The following is a 22,976-nucleotide window of genomic DNA, read 5'->3' as shown; positions in this document are numbered from 1 at the left end:
TGCTCTGGGGTCTCACCCAGGTCTGCAGCAGCTCCAACCCTGCCCAGGCACGGAGGGACCCGGCCTGAGCACTGCCCCCAGGAGCCCGCACCACAAACCACCTCCTGCTTAAGTTAAAAATTTGTGTTTTTTTAAAAAAAGAGGTTGCAATATAAAAGCATCTGCACTAAAAACCCCATGGGAGGCGAAGAAGCCGATGGGCACAGCAAGGGGCTGCGCTGTGACCGGTGGCCCTGGGGCATCGCCCCGCGGTGCAGGACGCAGCGACCGCGGTCAGCCTCGGCCCCAGCCCACCGGGCGATGGCATCACTGCGGCTCTCCCGGGTCTCTCCCGGCCGTGCTCCCGCCGCGTCCCACCGACCCCAGCCCCTCTCCTCCGCGGGGCCGAGCCGGGTCCTGCCAGCGCCAGGACGAGAAGCAGCACCGGGGACAGCGTGGGCGGCTGCCCCCCCTCCGTGCCAAGGGATCCGGGCGCTGCCGCGGCGGAGCATCGCGGGGGGTGCTGGGGAGGGAACGCGTCTTCTTGGCTGCGGGAGAGGAGACGCCGTCGCTGGAGCATCCGCCGCCCGAACGCCGGGGCTGCGCCGGGGCTCCCGCGGGCTGCGGGAACCGGCCGCTCTCTCCTCTAGAAACGGGGTCTTTATTTCCTTGCTCAGAAAAATAGATTCATTTAAATTTTTTTTTTTTAAAAAGAGTTTAAAAAGAGGGAATGATGAAAGTAGAGGCTGGAATGTTGCTGGCAGCAGGGTCTGTACACGAGATGGTGTGAGACGGGGCTGCGCGACGTCCCGCTCAGTAGCTCTCCTCCTCCTCGCAGTAGTAGTGGTACCCGGGGGGGTCCCCGCTCTGGTCGCAGGCAGCGTTGGCCACCTCGCCCTGGCTGCCCTGCGGGCAGTACTTGGGGTCGTAGATCTGGCGGCCGAGGCCGAAGACCTGCCCGCTCTGGTTGGCGCCCTGGTTGGAGCCCATCTGCAGCGACATGGAGGAGTTGTCGCACTTCTCCGTCCCCGTCTTGGCGTCGTAGATGTGCCTCCTGGTGCCGGGAGCCGTCATGCCCACCTGGAAGGACAGGATGGAGGAGGGCTCGGCCGTGGTCCCTGCCACCGTCCCTCCCCAGCGCGGCCGCGGGGGCTCACCTGGCTGGCACACTTGTTGGTGCCCATCTGGAGGCTGATGGTGGAGTGGTCCATGGGCGGCAGGATCTGGTTCTTGGGGTCGTAGAGGTGCCTCCGGGTGCCGTAGGCCGTCATGCCGGACTGGCTGGCACACTTGTTGGTGCCCATCTGACAAGGGGGTCCGGTGAGGACCGAGCGCTGCCCCACGTGTGCCTTCTCCTCCCTCCCCGTCCCCCCGCAGCCCGGGGGGCACAGCCAGCGCTCCCCAACCCGCCCCCCCACAGCCTCTCCTGGCCGTTCAGGGCCGGACACGGAGCCGAGATGCTCCCAGATCCTGAGGACACCTGAGGCACCTTCAGCCTCGGGTCTCCCCAGCCGCGCTCAGAGCCACGACGGTGCCAAGGGTCTGATGAAACCAGGCCCCCTCGGGAGCACGCGCGGGGCAGCCCACCTGCAGCCCGATCACGCACTGCCCAGCCTTCATCTTGGCCTCGTCGAAGTTCCTCTGCTGCTTCTCTGAGTACTTCACGCCGATGTCCACGCCGCTCTGCATCCCCTTCGTCTTGGCCTGCCGGGGAGGGGCGGTGAGGAAGGATGGGGGGTCCCAGACCCCGGGCAGGGGGAGCCACGGGGTGTCCGGGCACCACCCCAAGCTGGGGGTGCGCCCAGCCGGTGCCCGCGGGGCTGTGCCCCCTCCCATGCCGCCCGGCCCCCCGCGCTCACCATGCCCGCCAGCGCCAGCAGCGACACCTGCACCTGCGTCAGGTTCCCGCTCTCAAAGAGGTCGTTGGCTTCAAAGAGGTCCACGGGGTTCATGCCGTAGCTGGCCATGGCCTTGATGAAGTTGGAGAGGTTCTCGAGCTGGGGGCGGTGGGGAGAGGGGGTGAGACCCCGGCGGGCGGCAGCGGAGGGGCCGGGGCGGAGCGGGGGCTCCGGGGCAGGCAGGGCTGCCCGCACCTACCTGGTGCCAGTTCTGCGCCGAGCGGTTGATCTTCCTCACTGAGTTGGGCTGGAGCTTGTTCATGAGCCTGGGGGGAGGCAGGGGAAGGGGGCTGCGGCAGGGCAGGGACCCCGGGCACGGGCCCGTTTCGGGGGGACCAGCCCAAGCGTGAGGTGATTCCCCCCCCCACATCCCTGCTCATCCCCGGGGCTCCCCCCAGACACGGGCACTTTGGGGAGAGAAAACCTCTGGCTGCTGCCAGCTGGTGGATCCCACTGGTGTGGGCACGGCCGCACCCAGCCCACCCTGCCCACCCCGGGGGCTGTCTCCCACGTCCCCACCCCAGCGGAGCAGGGGCCGAGGGGCTGCGCCCGCATCGCCCGGCGAGCGCCGCGGGACTCACTCGCAGAGGATCACCCCGTCCTTCAGCCCCTTCTGGAAATCGGGCCCGATCTGCTGCCCCGTGACGCTCTCGATCCACGTCCGCAGCTCGGCCTCCTTCTGCGGGTCGTACTTCTGGGCGAGCTGGGAGGGGGCGGCGCGGGGACAGCTCAGGCACGGCCCCGCGTGCACCCCACGCCCCTCGCAGCGGACAGCTGCCCCCCCAGGCACAGCGAGGTCTGGGACAGCAGCCCCATCCCAAGCACCGTCCCCAGGAAGCCTTGGGGACGCTGGCAGTGCCAGGCTGGTCCCCAGCCTCTGCAGGGCGGCAGAGTGAAGCCCCCAGCCCCAGAGCTGCGTGACCCCATCACGGGGGAGGACATCCCCCCCACCTCCGGCCCCCCACGTCCCTGTCCATCGGCTGGTTTTAGCCCGTCTATGGGTACAATCTGGGGAGCAAAAGCAGCTGGGCTGCCCCTGTCCCTGCCTGTGCCCCTGGCCCTGGCCCTGCCCGTTCCTGTGCCCCCCGCATGAGAATGGGGACAGTGGCACCAGCACGGAGCCGCCATCAGACACAGGCGTCGGCGCGAGCCCGCAGAGCGCGGTGCCCCTCGCACACGGCAGCTGCTGACCCTTTCCAGGAGGATGAGGAGGAACTGCCCGTGGGGGCCAGGCAGAAATGCCCCCACCAAGGGGCTGTTCTTCCCCGTCCCCTGGAGCCCACGGGAGCCCGACACTGAGCCCCGGGGGTCCCGGGCTGCGCCGCGCTCTCCCCTCCGGCGCGGCCGAACGCGCCGCCGCAGATTCCTCGGTCACCGCGGCTATGCCAGGAATGCGGACGCCTCCTCCAAATGGAGACCAGCTGCCCGGGCCGGCAGCATCCCCGGCAGCATCGCCCGGCCCTGGCCCACGAGGGAAGGAGAAGGCACCCGGTCTGGGGTGGGCAGGAGGGGGCTGCCCGGGGAGAGCCTGGGCGCCCTGAGTGCCATTGCTGCCCCAGCCCGGCCCCTCCTGTGCCCAGCCGGCACCCAGGGATGGCTACAAGGCAGCCACCGACCTGTCGCCCATCCCGTCCCCTCCTGGTCCCGGTACGCACCAGGGCTGTGAGCCCCGAGGGGTCCCGGCCACGGGGAGACCCCAGGATGGGCACGGTCCAGCCCTGCTGCCCGGTGGGGAGACACCGGCCATGCCCACGGGCTGCGCTGAGCTGTAGCCCCACAGCCCTGGCCCCAAGGGGAAGCTCGGCTGGTGCAGGAGGCAGGGACAGTCCAGCCGAGCAGGGTGACGCTCATGACACCCCACGTGTCCCAGCCGGGGGATCCCACTGTCCCACCAGCTGATTTTCTGGTGCGTGAGCAGCCGGTGCCAGTTCCTCTCCCAGCCCACGGCCAGCGCGGGGGTTTCTCAGGGCACAGGAGGGGGCAGAGGGGACCAGATCCCACTACAGCCCAGTTTGCAAGGGCTTGCACGGACTGGGAGGCTGCCACTGGTTTAACTGGTTCCCAGTCGGTGATGTCAGCCTCCAGCAGACGCACTGGGGCAGTTAAACTGGCTTAAGTCTTGCTGAAGCAAGCTGAAGCGCCCAACAGCAGGCAGCGGCGAGGCCCCGGCGCGTGCCCACCCGCTCAGCGCCGGGGCGGCCCAGCCCAGAGGCAAGCAGGGGCCCGTCTTTGCTCCGTGATGAAACACAAAATGAGAGCCCGGCCCCAGCCGCAGCCACGGTTGCCACGGCCCTGCAGCCACGCGTGGCCAAGCCCTGGCAGCGGTGCAGGCAGCGGTGCAGGCAGTGGTGCAGGCAGCGGCCCAGCGCCCTTTCTCCTGCCTGCCCCAGCCCTGTCCAGGCAGCTCCCGTGTCCCCGGGCAGGGCTCAGCCACACAGGGCCACTGGCCGACTGCCCCAGGGCCGGGGTGACCACGGCTCAACCTCTGCTCGCCCGGGGCTGGGCAGAGCCCGGCACCGCGGCCGCTGCCCGTGCCACCACCCGGAGCCCATCCCCAGCCGCAGCCCCGCGCAGGGAGCACGGCCAAGGGAAGGGGTTGCCGTGCCCCCCGCTCCCCCCGGCCCCGCAGGACCCCTGTGCCCGTGGTGCCGGAGCCCCGGGTGTGAACAGCCCGGCCGGGGGCCCCGGTTCCCCTTGCGGCCCCGTGGCAGCTCGGTGGCAGCTCTGCGGGACAGTGGCTCGGGCACGCGAGGCCTGGGTGGCCAAGGGTGCCCCGGGTGCGCCCGGACGGGGGTCCCGGGCTCCGAGGGGCAGGTGTGAGCCGGGGGCTGCTCCTGCCCGCGTCCCACCGGAGCACCAGCCCCGTCCCCGGCGAGAGCTGCGGGGAGCAGCGGCGAAAGGCGCCCGGGGCCACCGGCCCCCGCCCCGCGTGCGGCCAGGAACCGTGCCCGGGGATTGCCGGGGGCGATAGCGGCCACTGCACGGGCCTGGGCGGGGGCTGGCGAGGCAGCCGGTGCCCGGGACCCCTCCCAGCCCCGGTCCCCCTGGGACACCTCCCCGGGACCCCGCGGGCAGGGCCAGGGCACCCCAAGACCGGGAGCCTGGCCCCGGTACCCCCCGCCCCTCCGGGACCCACAGCTGCGCATCCTCCGGGACCGCCCGGCTCTCCGGGACCCCGGGACGCAACCGGGACCCCGCAGCGGCACCGGGATGCCCGGCTCCCCAAGGCCCCCAGGAGCACCGGGAGCCGCAGCGCCCGGTACCCCCCGGCCCCCGTCTCGCCCCCGCCCGGTGGCCCCGGTACCCCCCGGCCCCCGCCGCGGCTCACCCGGTTCTTGACCTCGGCGGAGAGGCCGTAGGACGGGCCCTTGTTGAACTGGGAGCTGCTCATGGCGGGGAGCGGGGAGCGACGCCGGTACCGGAGCGGGGAGCGGCGGCGGGGCCGGGCGGGGCCGGGCGGGGCGGGGTGCGGGGGGCCGGGCCCGCCCCCCCCCGGTGATTGGACGGGGCCGAAATGCCCAAATAAGGGCAGGAGCGGCCGGATCGCGGGGGGGTCCCGCACCCCGACACCGGGACCGGAGGGGAACCGGGGGGCACCGGGAGCCCGCGGGGTCCGGGAGCGGGGCTGGAGCCGTCCCGGGCACGCGTGGGCACGGCCCGGCGGGCGGGCACACGCACGGGCACACACGCACCCGCCCCGTCCACGCACCCCACCCCCGCAGCCCCCACCCACGCACACCCCCCCGATCCGCTCCCCAACCCCCGGGAGCCGCCAGCTCCGGGTCCGGGGTGTGGGTCCGGGTCCCGTCCGGCCGCCCCCCGCCCGCAGCCGGCCCACGAGAGGCGGGGAGGACGCGGGTCCTCCCCACCCCGGTCGCCCCGAGCAGCCCGGTGGGCAGCGGCCGGGACAGGATCGGGCCCGTGGTCCCCACGCCGCGGGAGCGGCACCCGGGGGGCCTGTCCCGTCCCGTCCCGTCCCATCCCTCTCCCGGGGTCCCTCCGCCGCCCCGCTGGGCGCTGCCGTAGCTGAGCGGAGCCGCTGCGGGGCTGCCCGTGGGTGGGGGTCACGGGTGGGGGCCGTGGGTGCGCAGAGGCTGCAGGCTGGCGGGGGCACGGGGCAGGGGTGACCCCGGGGGGCAGCTGGGGCCGGGCCGTCCCAGCATCACCACCGAGCCCACGGCGGGGGCAGAGCCGGGAGCACCCCACGGGTGGGAGCCCGGAGCCCTGCATCCCGCTCGCCCCCGCGCCCAGGGCCTCCAGCAACACCCCGCGGGACGGGATCGTCCTCCCCGGACACCCCAAAGCAGGGCCAAACCCCCCAGAGGCCGGGGGTCCCGTGGGGGTCAGCCCCAGCCCTGTGGCACGGGGCTCTGCCCCCCAGACCCCTCCATGCAGCCGTGGGGTGCAGCACCAAACCCCCCCCACCCTGCAAACGGCCACCGCGAGCCCACCGCCCCCGAGAGCACCGGCGCCTTCCCGGCCACCTCCTGCAAGGCTGGAGCCGGGCCCGAGCCCCCCGCGGGGCAGCCGGGGTCCCCCTTCCCCCCGGCCTCGCGCCCCGGGTGCGTGTTTGGCTTTTCCTGTTTCAGGTTTGCCTGCGAAGCCGATGAGGAAATAAGGCGACGTCACCCGCGCCCTCCTGACAGTTCGCCCCGGCGAATGTGGCCGGCGCGGTGAGGAGCGTGGCGCGGGCAGCCAGGCACCGCGGCCGCCGGAGCCCAGCACGGGGCCACGGGGGCCGGGGCTCGGCCGGCCGGAGCCATGTTCTCCCGGAAGAAGCGGGAGCTCATGAAAACCCCCTCGATCTCCAAGAAGAGCCGGGCGGGAAGCCCCGTCCCACAGACCCTGCCGGTGAGTGTCCCGCGTCCCCCCGGCGGGGTGAGGGCCACTGGGCCACGGGGCCACGGGGGCCACGGAGCCACAGAGCCACGGAGCCACGGGGGCCATGGAGGCCACGGAGCCACAGAGCCACTGAGCCACGGGGGCCACGGAGCTGCTGGGAAGAGCCGGAGGGGGAAGGGGGACCTGGGTATGGCCAGGGGGTCCGTGAGGAGGAGGAGGGAGCTGAGGAAGGCCCCTGCTCACTGGGCCTTGGGGAGCCAGGAGGGTGAACAGGGCCAGGGGGCAAGCTGGGGGCTGTGGCGGAGGGCAGGCGAGCCCGGCAGTGGGGGCTGCGGCCGAGGGTCTGGGGAGGGCAGAGAAACCCCAAACTGCCCAGGGGACAGGGGCAGGAGCGGGGGACGCCTGGGCTCGGGCAGCCCTTGGTGCCTCGGCTCTGCCATGTATTTATTTACTTGCGGCCCCCCCGGCGCTGGGGGGTGCGGGAGGAAGCGCCTCGCCTCCGCGGGGCTCCTCCGCGCACCCCGGCACTGCCCGCCCCGCGCCTGCGCCCAGCCCGCCCGCAGGGGCCAGACGGGGCCGAGCGCTCGCCCGCAGCTCCTTGGCGAGGGGCACCGGCCCCATCCCCGTGCCTGTGCCCTCCGGGCGAGGGGCCTATGGGTGGCGGGCGGCGGGATGCTGGGGCGGGCGGCTGGGAAGAACAGCTACAGCCCCTGCTCGGCCGGACGCCGCCGCGGCACCGGCAAAGCCGCCGCGCCCAAACGCTCCCTGGACTCGCTGCCCCACGCGCTCGCCGTGCGGCTGACGGTACGGCCGGGAGGGAGCGGGGTCTCCGGGGCCGCTGCACCCCAGGGTGACGGGGACAGGCCTCCAAGGGCTGGGCTCGGGGCGCTCCGGAGGGGAAGGCGCGCGGAGTTTGCCCCGTTGGTACCGAACATGGCTTCCGGCCCCGCCGAGCCCGGGATGCTGAGACCCAGCGCACTCGTGTCATGCCTGGGTGCCTGAGGGTCACCGACGGGAGCTGATGGAGGGGCGAGGGTGGCCGTGGGCCCCCTCCCTGTGCCGCAAGGACCCTCACTGGGCGCGCGGCCCCTGCGTGGTTCACGGCCCTGGAAGGTGCCAGTCCCAGCCCCTCCCTCGGGGTAATTTTACCCCCAGAAATCGGGGGCTCCCCCAGTCTGTAAAACACCTGCAGAGTCCCCAGGCAGTGGCCTGGGAGGGGTCCCCTTCCCCCCCATCCCTGGCAGGGCGGGGGCTGTGCCTGACTGGGGACGGGACAGGCTGAAAAAGAGGAAGGGATGTGTGGGGCCGGATCCTGCCTGGCCGCGCCAGGGTCCCCAGCTCCCCGGGGACGGGCAGGTCCAGCACGGGGGGTGCCGGTGGGGACAAGGCAGGGTCACCCCCACGGTCGGTGTGTGCCCCCTGGGACAAACCCACACCCAGGGGGGCTGCCGGCGGCACGGCTGGGACTGTGGGGATGGCTCCTGGACCCTGCCAGCTGCTGCTCGGCTGGCGCGGTCCCACTGCCTTCACCCTGCGGGGTCCTGAGACCCCCCCAGCGCCCACCCCGAGACCCCCAAAGGGCTGGAAATGCCGGGGAGGGCAACGCCTCGTCCCCGCGCCACAGCTGGGCTGGACCCTTGGGCTCTGCCGGGATACCCGACTGGGGAAACTGAGGCACAGCACAGCTGCAGGGTCTGGCACCAGCCCCTCCGACAACAGCCCGTCGCTCCAGGCTGGTGGCGTGGGGGGTCCCGGGGTGCCACCCCCTCCCTGCCCACGCCGGGGTCCTGGTGGTGCCCGCTGGGGCCTCACGCTTGTCCCCCTCCCCAGGACCTCTCCCGCAAGGATTGCCTGGAGGCGCCCGGCGCCGGCCTGGGGGAGCTGCCCCCCGCCGCCTCCAAGCTCAGCACCAGCCCCAGCGCCGTGGGCACCCTCAAGCGCCCCACCAGCCTCAGCCGCCATGCCAGCGCCGCCGGCTTCCCCCTCACCGCGGGCGCCAGGGCCGTGCCCAAGGGCCACAAGACCCCCACGTCCCACAGCCCCATGGACGGCGGGGACGGCCCCTTCATCGACACGGAGGACATCTCCCAGCTGCTGGCGGACGTGGCCCGCTTCGCCGACGCCTTGGAGAACCTGCGGGACGTGGTGCTGCGGGACGGTGAGTGCCGGGATGCCCCCGGGGCTGCCCACGCGGCACCGAACCGCCCGCCGCGGTGCTGCAGGGCACCGGGACCGGTGCGGGAGCATCCCCTCCCCGGGGATGGACCAGACCCGTGGGTGAGGGTCTCTGCCCGGGCTGGGAGGGGGCCGGGACCCCCGGGGGGCCGTGCCGAGCCGTGGCGGCGGTGGGCAGGGGGTGGCGGGTGGCTGCGGGAGCTCGGGGCCAGGATAACGTGGCTTCCTGCCGGCGAGCTATTTTCATCCGCCCGCTTTCCTGTTTACAGCGCTGCGGTGCCAGCTGCCTGCCAGGGCCCCCCCGAGCCCCGCGGGGCACCGGGCACGGCCCCCCCCAGCCCACCCCACCACCCTCACCGGGGCGGGCAGTGGGACGGGGACGCCGCCGCGGTGTGGGGCCGGGGGCTGGGGGCTGCGGGCGGACGTCCCTGAGGGCTGGGTGTCGATGTCGTGGTCCCCACAGCGAGGTGGGGCTGCGGGGTGGGGGGATCACATGACGCCCTGTTTTCGGCGCTGGCTTTGCCAAACATGTTGACACATCCCCACTTGCCGTGGAAAGAGGCAGCGCCCAGCCCGGGGTGGCTGGTGGCCCCGGTGGCCCCGGTGGCTGGATGCACAGCGGGACTGGGGGGAGCACGGCCGGGGGCTGCGCTGCTGGGGGGCAGCGGGGTGGCAGCCGGAGGGGCGATGCCTCCAGGTCCCTGCGAAGGTTTGGGCATTGCAGGGCAGGGAGGAAACAGCCCCGAGCCAAACGGCCACCACCCCGCTGCCGCCCCCGCTCGGGGTCCGCGGTCGTTGCTGGACCCGGTTTGGGACAGCCGGGACGGTGCCGTCCCCGAGAGAGCAAAGGGACGGGGAGAGGCTGGGGCTGGCGCCTGGGGCTGACCTGCGGGATGCAGCCGTGGTTTGGGACCCGCGCCGACCCCGTCCCCAGCCCCGTCCCCAGCCCCTGGGGAAGGACCCCCGGGACGCGGCGAGCCCGGCCGGGGCACGGTGGCAGGACAGACCTGCCGCATCCCTCCCCCGGCTGGGAGCGCCCGTCCCGGGGAGGAAGGGCAGGAAACGGGGAGGAAATTCCCAAACCGCTTTCAAGGGAAAAAGTTACTGCTGAGGAAAACATGCCGAGAAGGTCGGGCTGCCGCAGGGCCGGGCAGGGGACACACGGCTGGGCTGGCCCGGCAAGGATGGAGGGGAGGCACGGGGACGTGCCGGACGAGCGGGAGCTCCTGGGGAGCCCCAATGCCAAGGGGATGGGCTGCACAGTGTGGGAGCCCGGCAGGACCCGCAGGGCAGGGACATGGGGCAGCGTTTCAGCCCCCCTCTCTTGCAGACCCCAAGGAGCCCCAGCGGCCGCTGGCCCACGAGTGCCTGGGCGAAACCCTGCGCATCCTGCGCCAGGTCATCAACAAGTACCCGCTGCTCAACACCCTGGAGACCCTGACGGCCGCCGGGACCCTCATCTCCAAAGTCAAAGGTGAGACGTGGGGCTGGGGCCTCAGTCCCGCTCCCCTCCTGCCCCCGGCTGGGACGTGCGGGGGCCGGGGGGCTCATGGGGGGCTGCGGGAGCTGCCTGCTCGCTGTGCTCCGGTTTTACGGACGATGTGGTGTCAGCAGTGACAGTGCCCGGGTCCCTGCCTGGGGGTCTCCAGGCGCAGCCACGGGAACAACACTGACAGGATCCCACCCCGCTCCCGGCAGCCCCTCAAGTTTGTCAGAGCGGGGTCTGCGAGCCCCGATCCCGGCGGGGGCTCCACGTCCTGCGCAGCCCCGGCAGCGGGGAGGGGGCCGCCGCGCTAACCGCAGGCAGAGCACAGCATCGTGCGTCACCCGCCGCTTCCTGGACACCGAGCGGCAACGGCGAGGGGGCAGGAAGCCTCGTGGCGGGTGGCAGGAGCTCTGCCATGGGGCTGGCCCCACGTGGGGCTGGGATGGGGCAAGTTGCCTGCGTCCCCAGGCAGAGGGGTGGGGGCCAACCCCAGCCCCTCACCGCAGCAGCGGGGCTCAGCTCACTGGCCCCAGCACCCGCCAGACCCGAAGCCCCGGGCTCCTGGCCAGCGTCCCTTGGCCTGGGCGTCTGCCAAGCGCCGTCTGTGCCAGTTCCCGGTTCCTCTTTCGGCCGCGGGCGAGAGCCCCCCCGGGGGAAGCCACCCCGCTCGGGGCAGGGGCTCCGGGGGGGCCGTGAGCAGGGGAACGGGTCCGGTCAGCAGCGCTTTCCCGGCAGCCTGGGGTAACGGGAGGGAACAGACCCGTGAGTGGGGCTGGCAGGGACGTCAGTCCCGGGGAAAATGGGGGTCAGAGACGCTGCGCTGGAGAGAGTCCATCAGCCGTAGGGACGGTCCTCTCCGCCCCGCTGCTCCCTCGAGCCCAACCCTGACCCCGACCCAGCCCCGCAGCAGGGCTGAGACCGGCAGAGCCGGCAGGTCCTTCCCCTGCCCGGGACAGGCACCGGCGCTCGTGGCCGCGGGGCTCCCGCATTCCCTCGTTCCCAGGTTTCCATTACGAATCCAACAATGAGACGGACAAGCGGGAGTTCGAGAAGGCCGTGGAGACCATCGCCGTGTCCTTCAGCAGCACGTAAGGGACTTTGGCCGGCCCGGAGAAGGTCCCCTGATGGCCCCCATCGCCCCCACAGCCAGGACCCATCTCCGCCCCTCGCCCCGTGCCCTCGCCGCACGGCCCCAGAGTGGTGGCTGGTTTGGGGGGTGGTTTGGGGACCAGCGAGACCCCCCGGGAGGGCGGATTCACCCCTCCTGCCGCTCGCACCAGCAGCCCCCCCAGCCCCGTGTTCCTGTCCCCACAGCGTGTCCGAGTTCCTCATGGGGGAGGTGGACAGCAGCACCATCCTCTCCATCCCGCCCAGCGACCAGAGCCAGGTGAGCGATGCTGCGGGTCTCAGGATGTGCCGGGGTGCTCGAACCCAGCCCCAGCCCCACACGTGGGATGCCCAGCTCACCCCCAAGCCCAGTGGAGCTCTGTGTGGGCTTCACCTGCTTGGTCCTGTCCTCGCCGCCCTCTGGGGTTCAGCCCCCACCCCCACCCGCCAGCCCCTCCGGCTGCCCCCCTTCCTCTTCTCTCATCAGCCCCTTTTCTTTCCCGATTCCCAAAGTCCATGGAGAGCCTCTACGGGGGGATCCCGGGGCCCGGAGGAGACGGCGTGCCCTCGGGCATGGAAAGCTACGACACGGGTGAGCAGCAGCCTCTGGGTGCAGGGTTTGGGGTGGGGGAACACAAAGGAGCGAGCGGGTCAGCGACCAGCAGCAGTAACCCAGGTCGGTGTCTCCCTCCTCTTCCTCCCCCTCATCCCACCCCAGGCCATCCTCCCGCTGAGGAAGTGGACGTGATGCTGCAGCGCTGCGAGGGGGGTGTCGATGCTGCCCTCCAGTACGCCAAAAACATCTCCAAGTACATGAAGGACCTCATCGGGTACCTGGAGAAAAGGACCACGCTGGGTGAGACGGGAGGGCGGCGGGTGGGTGCGCTCTGCCCAGCGCTGCATGGGCAGGGGGGGACCTCAGTCCTGAAGCTCTTGGTTTATTTCTCAGAAGGACCCCCCTCAGCAGGGAAATCCGGGTGTTTTGGGTGTCTTTTCACTTCCAACCTTTCTCTTGCAGAGATGGAGTTCGCCAAAGGGCTCCAGAAGATGGCAAACAGCTGCAAGCAAACCCTCAGTCAGGAGGTACGGCCCCACGGCCCCGAAGCCCCGCGGGGTCCCGGCCGGGGGGCTGTGCCGGGAGCCGGCTGCCCCGGGGAGCTCGCTGTGCGGGACGCAGCTTTGGAGCCCACGGGAACGAGCACGTGGGTCTCCAGAGCTCTTTGCTTGGCAAAATCCGTGTGTCCAAGGCAGGGGACAATGCCAAGACCCTGCAGAAGCTGCTCCATCGGCCCTTCCAGCCCCGCCGACCTCCCTCCAAGGGGCTCCGGGCAGCCTGTGACCGCAGCGTCGCGGTCCGGGAGGGGGTTTTGCCAGGAGCAGGCTCAGGGTGGTGCATCCTCTCCTTTCCCAGACCAACATGCCTTTCCTGTCCATCTACCTGCTGGCCCTGGAGCAGGACATGGAGCATGGGACGTCGGTTCTGCAGGCGGCCAACACCCTGCAGCACCAGACCTTCCTCCAGGTGAGGGGACCGAAGGCCACCTCCGAAGGGTCTTCCCTGGTGGCTGGGCAGCGACGGGGGCTGGTGGGCTCCGGAGTCCTCCTGCCACAGGCAGAGCTTCCAGGAACTGGAGTCCAGTTGGTGCTTGGCTTGGCCACCGCTTGGGCTCGGCGTTGCTCTGGCCTCGGCGGGTCAGTGAGCCCAAACTCTCAGCCAGACGACGGGCCCTCCGAGGGGTTAGATACGAGGTCTAGGAGAAACCCCCCAAGTCTGGCTAATCACACAGCATCTCCTTACCCACCGCCGCCTCACCCGAGCCCTCGGCGTGCCCACGTCCCCTCCAGCCCAGCTGCCCCCAGGGAGGCAGCCGGGGAGGGCGGCTCTGGCGTAGCTCAGGCTGGAGGGAAACCACATCTGTCCCTGCCCAGGCTGCAGATGTTTGCCTGTGACACAAACCCTCCCTGTAACCGAGCCCAGATGTGCTGGGAACCGGCAACAACGGCCACAGGGAACTTCTCCCCGCGAAGCCTTTAGCGGAGGGCAGGGCAGGGAGCGTCACGCTCACACCGCGCCGCGGGTTGTTCCTCCCTCCCGGTCCAGCCGCTGACGCTGAGACGCCTCGAGCACGAGAAACGGAGGAAGGAGATCAAGGAGCAGTGGCACCGGGCGCAGAGGAAGCTGGTGAGTGGCAGCACGGGCTGGGCTTGCACCCCCCAAGCCCCGTCTGGAGCACCCCCATGGCACGTACCCCTCTGAGGACACTGGGCTCCTCGCCCCTCCCCAGTAGTGTTAGGGGCTCTGTCCTGGGGTGCCTCTGCCGTGCTGGGGATGCTGGAGGCCAGGAGAGGGGCCCTGGGGGCTTGCAGGGTTCAGTCCTCACCCCGGGTCGCTTGTCACTGGCAGCAAGAGGCGGAGGTGAACCTGCGCAAGGCCAAGCAGATCTACATGCAGCGCAGCGAGGAGCACGACAAGGCCAAGTACGTGGCCGTGAAAGCGGAGGAGGAGCAGCAGAACGTCAGCGGCACCACCACCAAAACCCTGGACAAGAAGAGGCGGCTGGAAGAGGAAGCCAAGAACAAGGTAGGAACGTGGCAGCTCTGGGCTTGGGCTGAGCGTCTGCCCAGCAAGAACCTCCTCGCTCCGCGCTGTCCTAGCCCAGGAGTAGCCCTGAGCCGAGGGGACTGAGCTGAGCTCCCCGCGGGTCCTCGGACACGGCGCAGGAGTGCCTGGAGGAACGGGGTCCAAGTGCAGGGAGCTGCTCTCCTTGTCCTCCTTGGTCACCTGTGAAGTGTCTCCATCTCTCAGGCAGAAGAGGCCATGGCCACGTACCGGACCTGCGTTGCGGATGCAAACACGCAGAAGCAGGAGCTGGAGGATACCAAGGTGAACTCCCTGCGGCAGATCCACGAAGTGATCAAACAGAGCGACCAGGTCATCAAGACGGTGAGCGGGGCTGGCTCGCTTGGGGTGGTCCCAGGGCAGGGGGGTGGTCCCAGGGCAGGGGGTGGACATACCCTGCTCAGGAGGGGGTCAGAGCTGCCTCCCCTGCCTTTGCTGCCCATCGCAGATGAGGTCCAGGTGGGTGTAGAGCTCCCTTCTGCCCTGAGCAGCCAAGGCTGGGGGCTGCAGACCCAGCACCGCTCCGTGCTCCCAATTTCTCACCTAGCCCGCAGCTCCATGTCTCTCTCCCGCGTGTGTCACCTCCCAAAGCTCACATCTGATTATTTTCTGTGCTGTTTTTAGGCCACCATCTCCTTCTACCAGATCATGCACATGCAGACGGCTCCGCTGCCCGTCAACTTCCAGACGCTGTGCGAGAGCAGCAAGCTGTACGACCCCGGGCAGCAGTACGCCTCGCACGTCCGGCAGCTGCAGCGGGGGGACGAACCCGACATCCAGTACGACTTCGAGCCCTACGTGTCACACAACGCCTGGTGAGAAGGGAGAGGGGGAAGCCACGGCTGCGTTACCCTCATCTCCTCTGGCAGCTCCGGCCGGGAACGCTGGGGCTGGACCAGCCGGGAGGGCTCCTCATGTCCTCGCCGATGGAGGGGACGGGCTGTCTGGTGGTTACAGCAGCCACGAACAGGATTTCCACGTGTCCTTCCTTCTCATCCCCTCAGACATTCCCTTTTCTTTCCGCCCACCAGGTCCCCGTTCACTCGGACGCGGAAAGGCAGCTTCAATGCCAGCGACTTCCCGACGAGCGCCGGCTCGGACGGGGCCGGGGCCGCCTCGGAAGGAGCGGCCGGAGCCAGGGAGCAGCAGAGCGGGGCTGCGGCGGAGCGGAGAGGTGAGCCCCAGCCCCAGCATCGCCGTCCCCCCGGCACCGCAGGCTGCGTCCCCCCGGTCAGGAGCAAGGCAGGACCTCGGTGTTACCTGAATTTCCTGAAGGACACACAATCAGATCACGGGGGGTGTTCTGCTTTGGCTGGTGCTCCCCAACAGCCCATTCTCCATCGTCCTGTCTCTTCTGTCCCTGGCTGGGGGTGTTATCGAAGGCCACAGCCCCCCAGCCCCTTCCCCAGCCCCTTCCCCAGCCCGCCAGCAGCACACCAAGCACCTTCCCGCAGTAATTTCAGCGTCTCCCAGAGCCCAGGCTCTTCGTGTTTCTCTCCTGAACGCAGGAAGCGATCCCAAACGGACCCTGTGTTTGCCTCTGCAGGTGGCAGGGGACACCAGGTCCACAAATCCTGGCCCACCTCGGTCACTGAAGCTGGCAGCAGCCTGGACTCAAGCGCAGGTAGGTACTGACAGCCCGGGGCAGGCAGCCCTTCCCCTTCTGTAATCCAGCCTGAAACCAGAGCAGCCGAGTCAGGAGAGAACCTGTCGCTTCCCTCTTTTACCTGCGCTGTGTTGTAAATAACCCTGAGCCCAGTCTCCGATGGGGTGGGATGGGGTGAGGGACCACCGAACCCTGCAGCGGCTGCAGCCTGCTCCCCTGGGAGCTGCTGCACGGGCACCCACCCCCCGCCAGCTCCTCGCCCGCTCGGGAGGGAGCTGCCCCAGCCCACCTCACCGCCCTGCGGGTTTTCTTTCGCCAGGGGAATTCAGCCACAAGCTCCAGCGGCTGTCGTCCAACGGCACCATGTCGTCCAGTGAGGAGCTGGAGGAGAAGGACGAGGCCAGCGCCCCCTTCGAGCAGGGTACGCGGGGGCGATGCGGGGCTCCTGCCGTGCGCCCACACACCATGGCACAGCCCACGGCGGGCTCATGGTGCCCAGATCCCGCAGTGCTGGAGGCAAACTGGACAGTTGCTGGGAGGGTGCGGGGCGATGAGGAGCCCGACAGCGGTTTCTTTGCCAAGGGCCGAGCTCTGCTCGAGGCAGCGGGGGCAGACGAGCCAGGGCTGCCCACGGAGCGGGTTGTTCGTAACGATGCCGAAGGACCGGGGCATGAGCTGGTCGTGCGTGCCGGGACAGGGACCCCTCTGCTCACGCTTTGCTTAACCAGCCCTCCCCGGAGCCGGGATGCAGCGGCGTTCCCTTTCGTCCCGCTCGTAGGCATCAACGGGATCAGCCCCGAGATGGCGGCTCCGACGGGGCCCTTCCGAAACGTCGGCTTGTCCAGGGCCGCGCAGACGCACCGGCTGAGGAAGCTCCGCGCCCCGTCCAAGTGCCGCGAGTGCAACAGCTACGTTTACTTCCAGGGAGCCGAGTGCGAGGAGGTAAAGCTGGGAGAGGTGGGGGCAGAGCTTGGTGGGTGGAAGGGATGGAGGACGTGTGCTGTGACCGGGGTGAGCTCCCCACTGCCCGTGCATGGCCCTGTGACTCAGTGTCCCCGGACGGGAGCCACACGCTCCGCAGCAGCATGTTCATGGTCCAGCTTTTCGCTCGGGTGTCACAGCTTTGCTGCAGAAACCCAGCCAGGAGCTCTGACACACGCGTGGTCATGGGTGCCACCACAGCCAGGCGGTCCGAGTCCTCTGTGGCAGCAGAGGTGCCAGCGTGACCTTTGGGGCAGGAGTCCCTTAGCCCAGCTCTAGCCCGTGCTCAGGACGCCGTCCCTGCTCTGGGGAGGGGTCCGTGCGCTCTGCATCGCTCCTGCAGGGTCTCCAGGAAAGGCGTTTTTACTCCCCACCGTCCTGCTCGAGCTCCCAGTGTCTCCCAGTCGCTGCCCTTCCGCCCGACCCAGGTGCCCTCCCACCTCCACGCGTTGCCCCGTGTTTTCCAGTGCTACCTGGCCTGCCACAAGAAGTGTCTGGAGACCTTGGCCATCCAGTGCGGGCACAAGAAACTCCAAGGGAAGCTGCAGCTTTTCGGGCAAGACTTCACGAAGGCCTCTCAGAGCAGCGCGGACGGCATCCCCTTCATCGTCAGGAAGTGCGTTTCCGAGATCGAGAAGCGGGCGCTGAAAACCAAGGTGACGCACACCCTCTTCCCCCTTCTCCAGCTCTGCTGGCCCAGCCACCTCCTCTTGAATCACCTCCTGCCTTCGCCTGAAAACCAACCGACTCGTTTTTCAGGCTCCTGGGACGCAGGAAGCCAGAAAGTCCCATAAGTGACAAACTTGGCCCTGACACCACAAACCCTGACCTTGGAAACTCACTTCTCTTCCCTCCCTCTCTCCTGTGCAGCAGGACTGCCCGTAACGTCTGCGCTGGAAGGGGATGGCCCAGGATGTCTCCTGAGAGGGATTTCCAACCCCAGGAGGAGACCTAGAAGCTCACTGTCTTGTGCAGACTTGAAGAGAAACCTCTCTCCTCACTTCAGCTCCCCTTTTCTCTCTTTTACAGGGCATCTACCGAGTTAACGGCGTCAAGACCCGCGTGGAGAAGCTTTGCCAGGCGTTTGAGAACGGGAAGGAGCTGGTGGAGCTGTCCCAGGCCTCCCCCCACGATATCAGCAACGTCCTGAAGCTCTACCTGAGGCAGGTGAGGTGCTGGGGGTCCCTTCTGCGGGGGGAGGCAGGGCAGAACGTCCTCAAACCAAACCTGGCGTCACCGAAGCATCTGGCAGGAGCAATTCTGCACAGACTGAGCTGAACGGTGCCTGGCAGGGGGGTGGCGAGGGGTCCCTGGGGGGCTAGACATGACCACGGGTGTGAGTGGGGACGAGCGCTCGGGCTGCGGCTCCTCCGCGCTGGCCGTGGGTTCCCCGCTCTGGGCAAGCCCTGGCACAACCCACCAGCAGCTTCCCTCCCCCAGCAAACACCAACGCGCAAACTCACGAGCTGGGGGTGCAGCTGGCATCGCCCACATCCTCCCACGAGCCACCGCAGGGCAGAAGGGGGGGAAGCAGCTTCTCTTTGGCGCCGCAGCCTCATCGCTCGACTCCTCGGTGCTGCCGTGCTCGAGGGCTGGGGTAGCTCCGCGGAGGGCTCCTGGGTGTCCGGGCTCAGCTGGGGAGGGAGCGTGTCCCCGGGGCCCTGAGCTGCCTCTGCACATCGGTCCTGAGCCACGACGCAGGGTCCCACTGCAGGGAAATGGGGTTAAGCCCCCCCGTCAGGGTGCTGGAGGGACCCTGTCCCCAGCCTGTCTGAGCCGCTCTGACAGCGTCACCAGCTGCACAACCCCCTGATCCGTTAATGTGCTGCTCTGGCTGCTTCCTACAAACATCACAGGAGTTTCCACCCACCCACAGCCCGACCTCCGCTGCTGCGCCGGTGACACCCTCCCTTCTGCACCCATGCCTGTCTTCTCCCCAACCACCTCCCCTCTGCCCAACCCGGGCCAGGGGATCCCTTAACCTTGACCCAGCAGAGAGCACCCGTGGGCTGATCAAACACTGCTTTTTGCTTGAGCTCCGCAGGTACTAATTAGCTGGGACAAACGAGGCTGGACTTACCCGCTTCAGGAGATGGAGAAACAAGCCTCACCCTCCGGGCACGCGCTTTGCAAGCCGGGGGGATGGTCCCTTGCTGTGGAAAGGCCCCAGGTTTCCTCAGCTCGACAGCCCTGGGCAGGCCGCGGTGTCGGGAGGGTTGAGCCTCCCCCGGCGCGGAGGGGACGGCTCTGCAGCCCCCATCACCCCTGTTCTTGCAGCTGCCGGAGCCGCTGATGCCCTTCCGCCTGTACAACGCGCTGATGGGGCTGGCCAAGGAGAGCCTGCAGGGCGGCGAGGCCAAGGGCAGGGGCGGCAAGGGCGGCCCCGAGCTGGTGGACAAAGGGGCTGACACGGACCCGGTGGTGGCCAACCTGGTGCTGAGGCTGAAGGAGCTGCTGCAGGAGCTGCCCTGGGAGAACATGGCCACGCTGCGGTACCTGCTGCAGCACCTCAGGAGGTGAGCGGGCAGGTCCGGCGCCCGGGCGCCTTCCCTGCCCTCCCTGGAGCGGGACGGTCCGTGCAGCCTCCCCGGCCCCGCGGTGGGGACAGCCCAGCCCTTCCCGGGAGCAGGGAGGCAGATCCGTGGCTGCAGCCACGAAGTTTGTGTGTGCCACGAGAGGGGACATCGGTGCTGCCAGCCTGGCATCTCCTCCAGGGCGAGCCCTGCCCGTCCACCCGTCCCTTCCCCTCGTCGCTCTCACGAGCTCCTCCTCCTCCTCCCCAGGATCGTGGAGGTGGAACAGGACAACAAGATGACCTCGAGCAACCTGGGCATCGTCTTTGGGCCAACACTGATGCGCCCGAGGCCCACGGACGCCACCATCTCCTTGTCCTCGCTGGTGGATTACCCCCACCAAGCTCGCGTCATCGAGGCGCTCATCATCTTCTACTCGACCATCTTTGAGAACAAGGAGCCCGCGGCGCTGGGCGGCTCCAGCGAATGTGCCACGGACAGCAGGGAGGCAGCCGGCCGCTCGGACCTGGTAGGGGTCCCTGGGGAAGGCAGGACCCTCCGGGGACGCGGAGCCTCCCGAGGCAGCCCGCTGGTGCCTGCGGCCTGGGGCAGACCCTCCTGCAGCCCCAATGCCCCCCGCCCCTCTCCCAAACGGTGCCCCTGCCCCGTGCTCGGCCCCGCAGGTTCCCCATCCCGCTGTGCCACCCGATGGCACGGGTCCCGCCAGCGCGGCTGCCCTGCCCTTAGGAAACTCACCTCGCTTTGTCACGTCCCCACTCCGCTTGCGAGTAATTTTCTGCCCCAAAAGAACAATCCCAGTAGGTTGAGGGGGGCGGGAGGATGGAGCCCACACTTACGCAGGGACAAAAAGGTGCCATTTCTGCACTGAGCGTTTCCTGGCACCACGTGTCAGCGAAGGAGAAAGTTCCCTTCTCCCTCCCAGGCCGGCGCCAGCTCCCCGCCTGCGGCTCCTCCTGGCAGCGTCCCCTACCTAGAGCTGCCCTCGGACAAGGGGAACTTGGGTTACGGCACCGACGCGTTCGCAGGTAAGTGAAGGCTCCCCGGTGGGCGCCGGTCTCTCGGGAGGCACGAGGGGTGGCACCGGTGGCAACGGCACTGCCCTTTCCCCGCGCTGAAAACCCCAAGTTTGCCGAACAAAGCTCCTGCCGACGCCGCGGTGCTGGGCGGGAGCGTGACCCGGGGCTCCCTCCGTCCCGCAGAGCCCGGCGACCGCTCCGTTGACTCCGACTCGGAGCTGGAGGACGGCAGGGACGGGCGCGCCCGGCTAACGAAGCAGGAGAGCGAGACCAGCACGGACGAAGCTCAGTTCTGCGACGACGGGAGCGAGGGGCCGCGGAGCCGGAGCTGCAGCGTGGGGCAGTGGGACGCGGAGGGCCCCGCTCCCCGCAGCCCCCCGGGAGAGGAGCAGAGCGACGCCGAGGAATCCCCTGAGAGCCGCCTCGGCACGGACGGCAACACCAACCAGTCCAACAACGTGCCCATGCCCACTGCTGCCCGGTGGCCGGTGCCCGGGGGCCCAGGTGGCCGCCAGCAGCAGCCCCGGTTTGTCTGAGCCACCGAACAAAGACACCGCGGACGCCGGGACGGGGCAAAGGGGCGAAACCCAGGAGGTGCCCAGGCGCAGCGAGCTGTGACCGCGAGGGGTGGGGAGGCCGGCACGGGGCCGCGGCAGCGGGGGGGTTTGGTGTGGCAGCTGCAGCCAAGCCCTGGCTGGTCCGTGGCTGGAGCTTCCACACAAACCCCTGAGCCCTCGGCTCCGGTCTGCGTCGGCTGCGGGAGCCCCTGCGTGGCCCAGCGCGTTCCCTGGGCAGGAGCTGAGCAGGGCAGACCCTTGGCTTGTTGGTCCGGACTGGGCAGGAGCCCAGGGCTTCGCTGTGCCCATGACACGTCACAGGCTTCATTTTTGCTGCGCTCCTTAACCCCGCGCTCCGCTGCAGAGACCGAGACGAGGCGAGTTGGCCGGAGCCACGTGAGGAGCCACCCGCCGGCTGCGAGCGAGCTCAGGGGACGGCGTTTCCCGGCTGCGGGGCCCTGAGCACTGCGTGATCTCTCAGGGTTTGTTTTTTTTTTTAATAGACATTTGGTTTCCAAAAATCTAAGCTGCAAGTCCAGAAGGACACCGCTGCCCTCCCAGCTGGCCCTGACACGGAACTGGGCAGGGAGCAGGTCACTGGGGGAGATGCCTCCTCCTCCTCGTCCTCAGGATCACCATGGCCTCAACCCACTCAGCCCCTGCCAGTGCAAGAGGCTTCTTTCTCTTTGTAAAGACCCTTCAACGGGAATCCACTACCTCTGCTGGCAAAGGAACTTACAGGGTTTAAACAGGGTCAAACAAGACCAGCCAAAGTATTTTTTTTAAAAGCTATGAGATTCTTTTCTGCACTGAAGCATAGAGAAACGTAGATTTTAAGCTTAGAAAGAGCTGAAAGCTGCTTCCTTCCACCACCCTGCTCGTACCTGGGCTGCATCCCTGCCGTCCCCACTGGACCCCGGCCCCGGGATGGCGCGTGATGAGCGACGACCAAGAGCTCCCGGCTGGGGCCAGACGCGCTGGTGCCTCACACAGGAGCAGCCCCCGGTTCCTAAGGGACGGCACAAACCCAAAGCCGTTGTCTAATAATCAGCCAGACCCTCCTCCGGGAGCGCTGGACACCGCATCGCCTCTCACTCTGCTCCCGCTCCGAGGAGCATCTGCACGGAGGGGACAGCGAGGGGGAAGGCAGGGGCCGATCTCCAGCCAAGGAGGCCAGCTCAGGATACACTGAGCGGCGTCTGGGGGGTGACATGTACCTTATTCCTGTGGAACTGGGTGATCAACCAGCCATTCAACCCCTCAGAGCATCAGTGTCCAGCAGGGAGAGCCTGGGCTGTGCCCGGAGCTCTCCGAGGCCGATGGGAAACGCAGCTCAGCTCGTAGGTTAAAGGTACACAAAACCGGCGTTAACTTACAGCGAAATGGTTTGTAACTGAGCCAAAGAGGGGGCAGAGGTCCCGGCGGGGTGTTCTGCTCTGCAGCTCCTCACGGCTGGAGCTTTCCAGCAGGTCCTTTCACGGCAGCAAGAGGCGGGAGGCCGAGGGCCCTCTCCTCCTGCCAGCACTGCGACCACGGGCGGTACCGCGGGTGTCTGCGAGGGTGGGTGTCGGGTGGGTGAGGGAAGGGGCAAAAGCTGCGCTTGAGCTTCACGCGGTACCAGGCACCCTTCTGTCTGTGTATTCATTCAGCGTGGAAAAAGCGAAGCGTGTTTGTTGCGACAGGCCTGTGCTGCTGTCGGAAGCTGCGCTCTGTTTTGCTGTTGAGATTGATACGCTTCCAAAAAAAATAAAACCAGCGTGTTCCAACCCGTGTGTGTCCCCGAGATCAGAGTCCTCCAGACCCGGCCGCCCGCGGCTGCAGGAGGCCGAGCGCCGTGAGGAAGCACTCTGAGTAAACTGAAGTCTAAAAACCCTCGAGAGACCTGGAACAGATTCGAATGAAAGCGACGGGGGGTGAAAAGCAACTCTCCAAACTCTCCCTTGCAGTATCTGACCACCAAGGTGTCGAAACAACAGCCAGAGGGTAGAACAGACGAGGTAAGAATGGGGTAAGTCTGCACTGCAGCGTCCAAGCTGCAGCTGGATCAGAGCTCTGCAGGGAGCTCCTGGCTCAGCCGTGAGCGAGGGTCCCCCGGAGCCTCGGCAGCGAGGAGCTGTGAACGGAACACACGGGAACTCGCAAGGTCCCGGTGCAGGGAGAGGCTCAGAAACAAAG

At 68.7% G+C, this 22,976-nt stretch overlaps 2 protein-coding genes across 2 annotated transcripts; one reads left to right on the top strand and one right to left on the bottom strand.

Annotated features, from left to right (window-relative positions):
- Window positions 1–152: 152 nt before the first annotated feature.
- On the bottom strand, window positions 153–5,300 carry CNN2 (calponin 2). Its single transcript, XM_068420748.1, has 7 exons — window positions 5,206–5,300; window positions 2,459–2,580; window positions 2,077–2,143; window positions 1,839–1,976; window positions 1,567–1,683; window positions 1,137–1,283; window positions 153–1,059 (listed from the first exon to the last, which is right to left on the bottom strand). The coding sequence occupies exons 1-7, from the start codon at window positions 5,266–5,268 to the stop codon at window positions 793–795; spliced, it is 921 nt and encodes a 306-aa protein (XP_068276849.1). The 5' UTR covers window positions 5,269–5,300; the 3' UTR covers window positions 153–792.
- A 1,298-nt stretch (window positions 5,301–6,598) lies between these two features.
- ARHGAP45 (Rho GTPase activating protein 45) lies at window positions 6,599–22,359 on the top strand. Its single transcript, XM_068420435.1, has 23 exons — window positions 6,599–6,728; window positions 8,550–8,877; window positions 10,225–10,368; window positions 11,384–11,468; window positions 11,695–11,767; window positions 12,001–12,079; window positions 12,206–12,343; window positions 12,506–12,570; window positions 12,899–13,009; window positions 13,589–13,669; window positions 13,892–14,068; window positions 14,294–14,431; window positions 14,732–14,922; window positions 15,139–15,281; window positions 15,654–15,731; window positions 16,033–16,134; window positions 16,492–16,655; window positions 17,162–17,350; window positions 17,724–17,861; window positions 18,972–19,210; window positions 19,478–19,736; window positions 20,151–20,253; window positions 20,428–22,359. The coding sequence occupies exons 1-23, from the start codon at window positions 6,639–6,641 to the stop codon at window positions 20,778–20,780; spliced, it is 3,468 nt and encodes a 1,155-aa protein (XP_068276536.1). The 5' UTR covers window positions 6,599–6,638; the 3' UTR covers window positions 20,781–22,359.
- Window positions 22,360–22,976: the final 617 nt, after the last annotated feature.

Source organism: Nyctibius grandis, chromosome 31 (assembly GCF_013368605.1).
Source record: "Nyctibius grandis isolate bNycGra1 chromosome 31, bNycGra1.pri, whole genome shotgun sequence".
Classification (NCBI taxonomy): Eukaryota; Metazoa; Chordata; class Aves; order Nyctibiiformes; family Nyctibiidae; genus Nyctibius; species Nyctibius grandis.
This window is presented reverse-complemented; position numbering and strand designations above follow the sequence as displayed.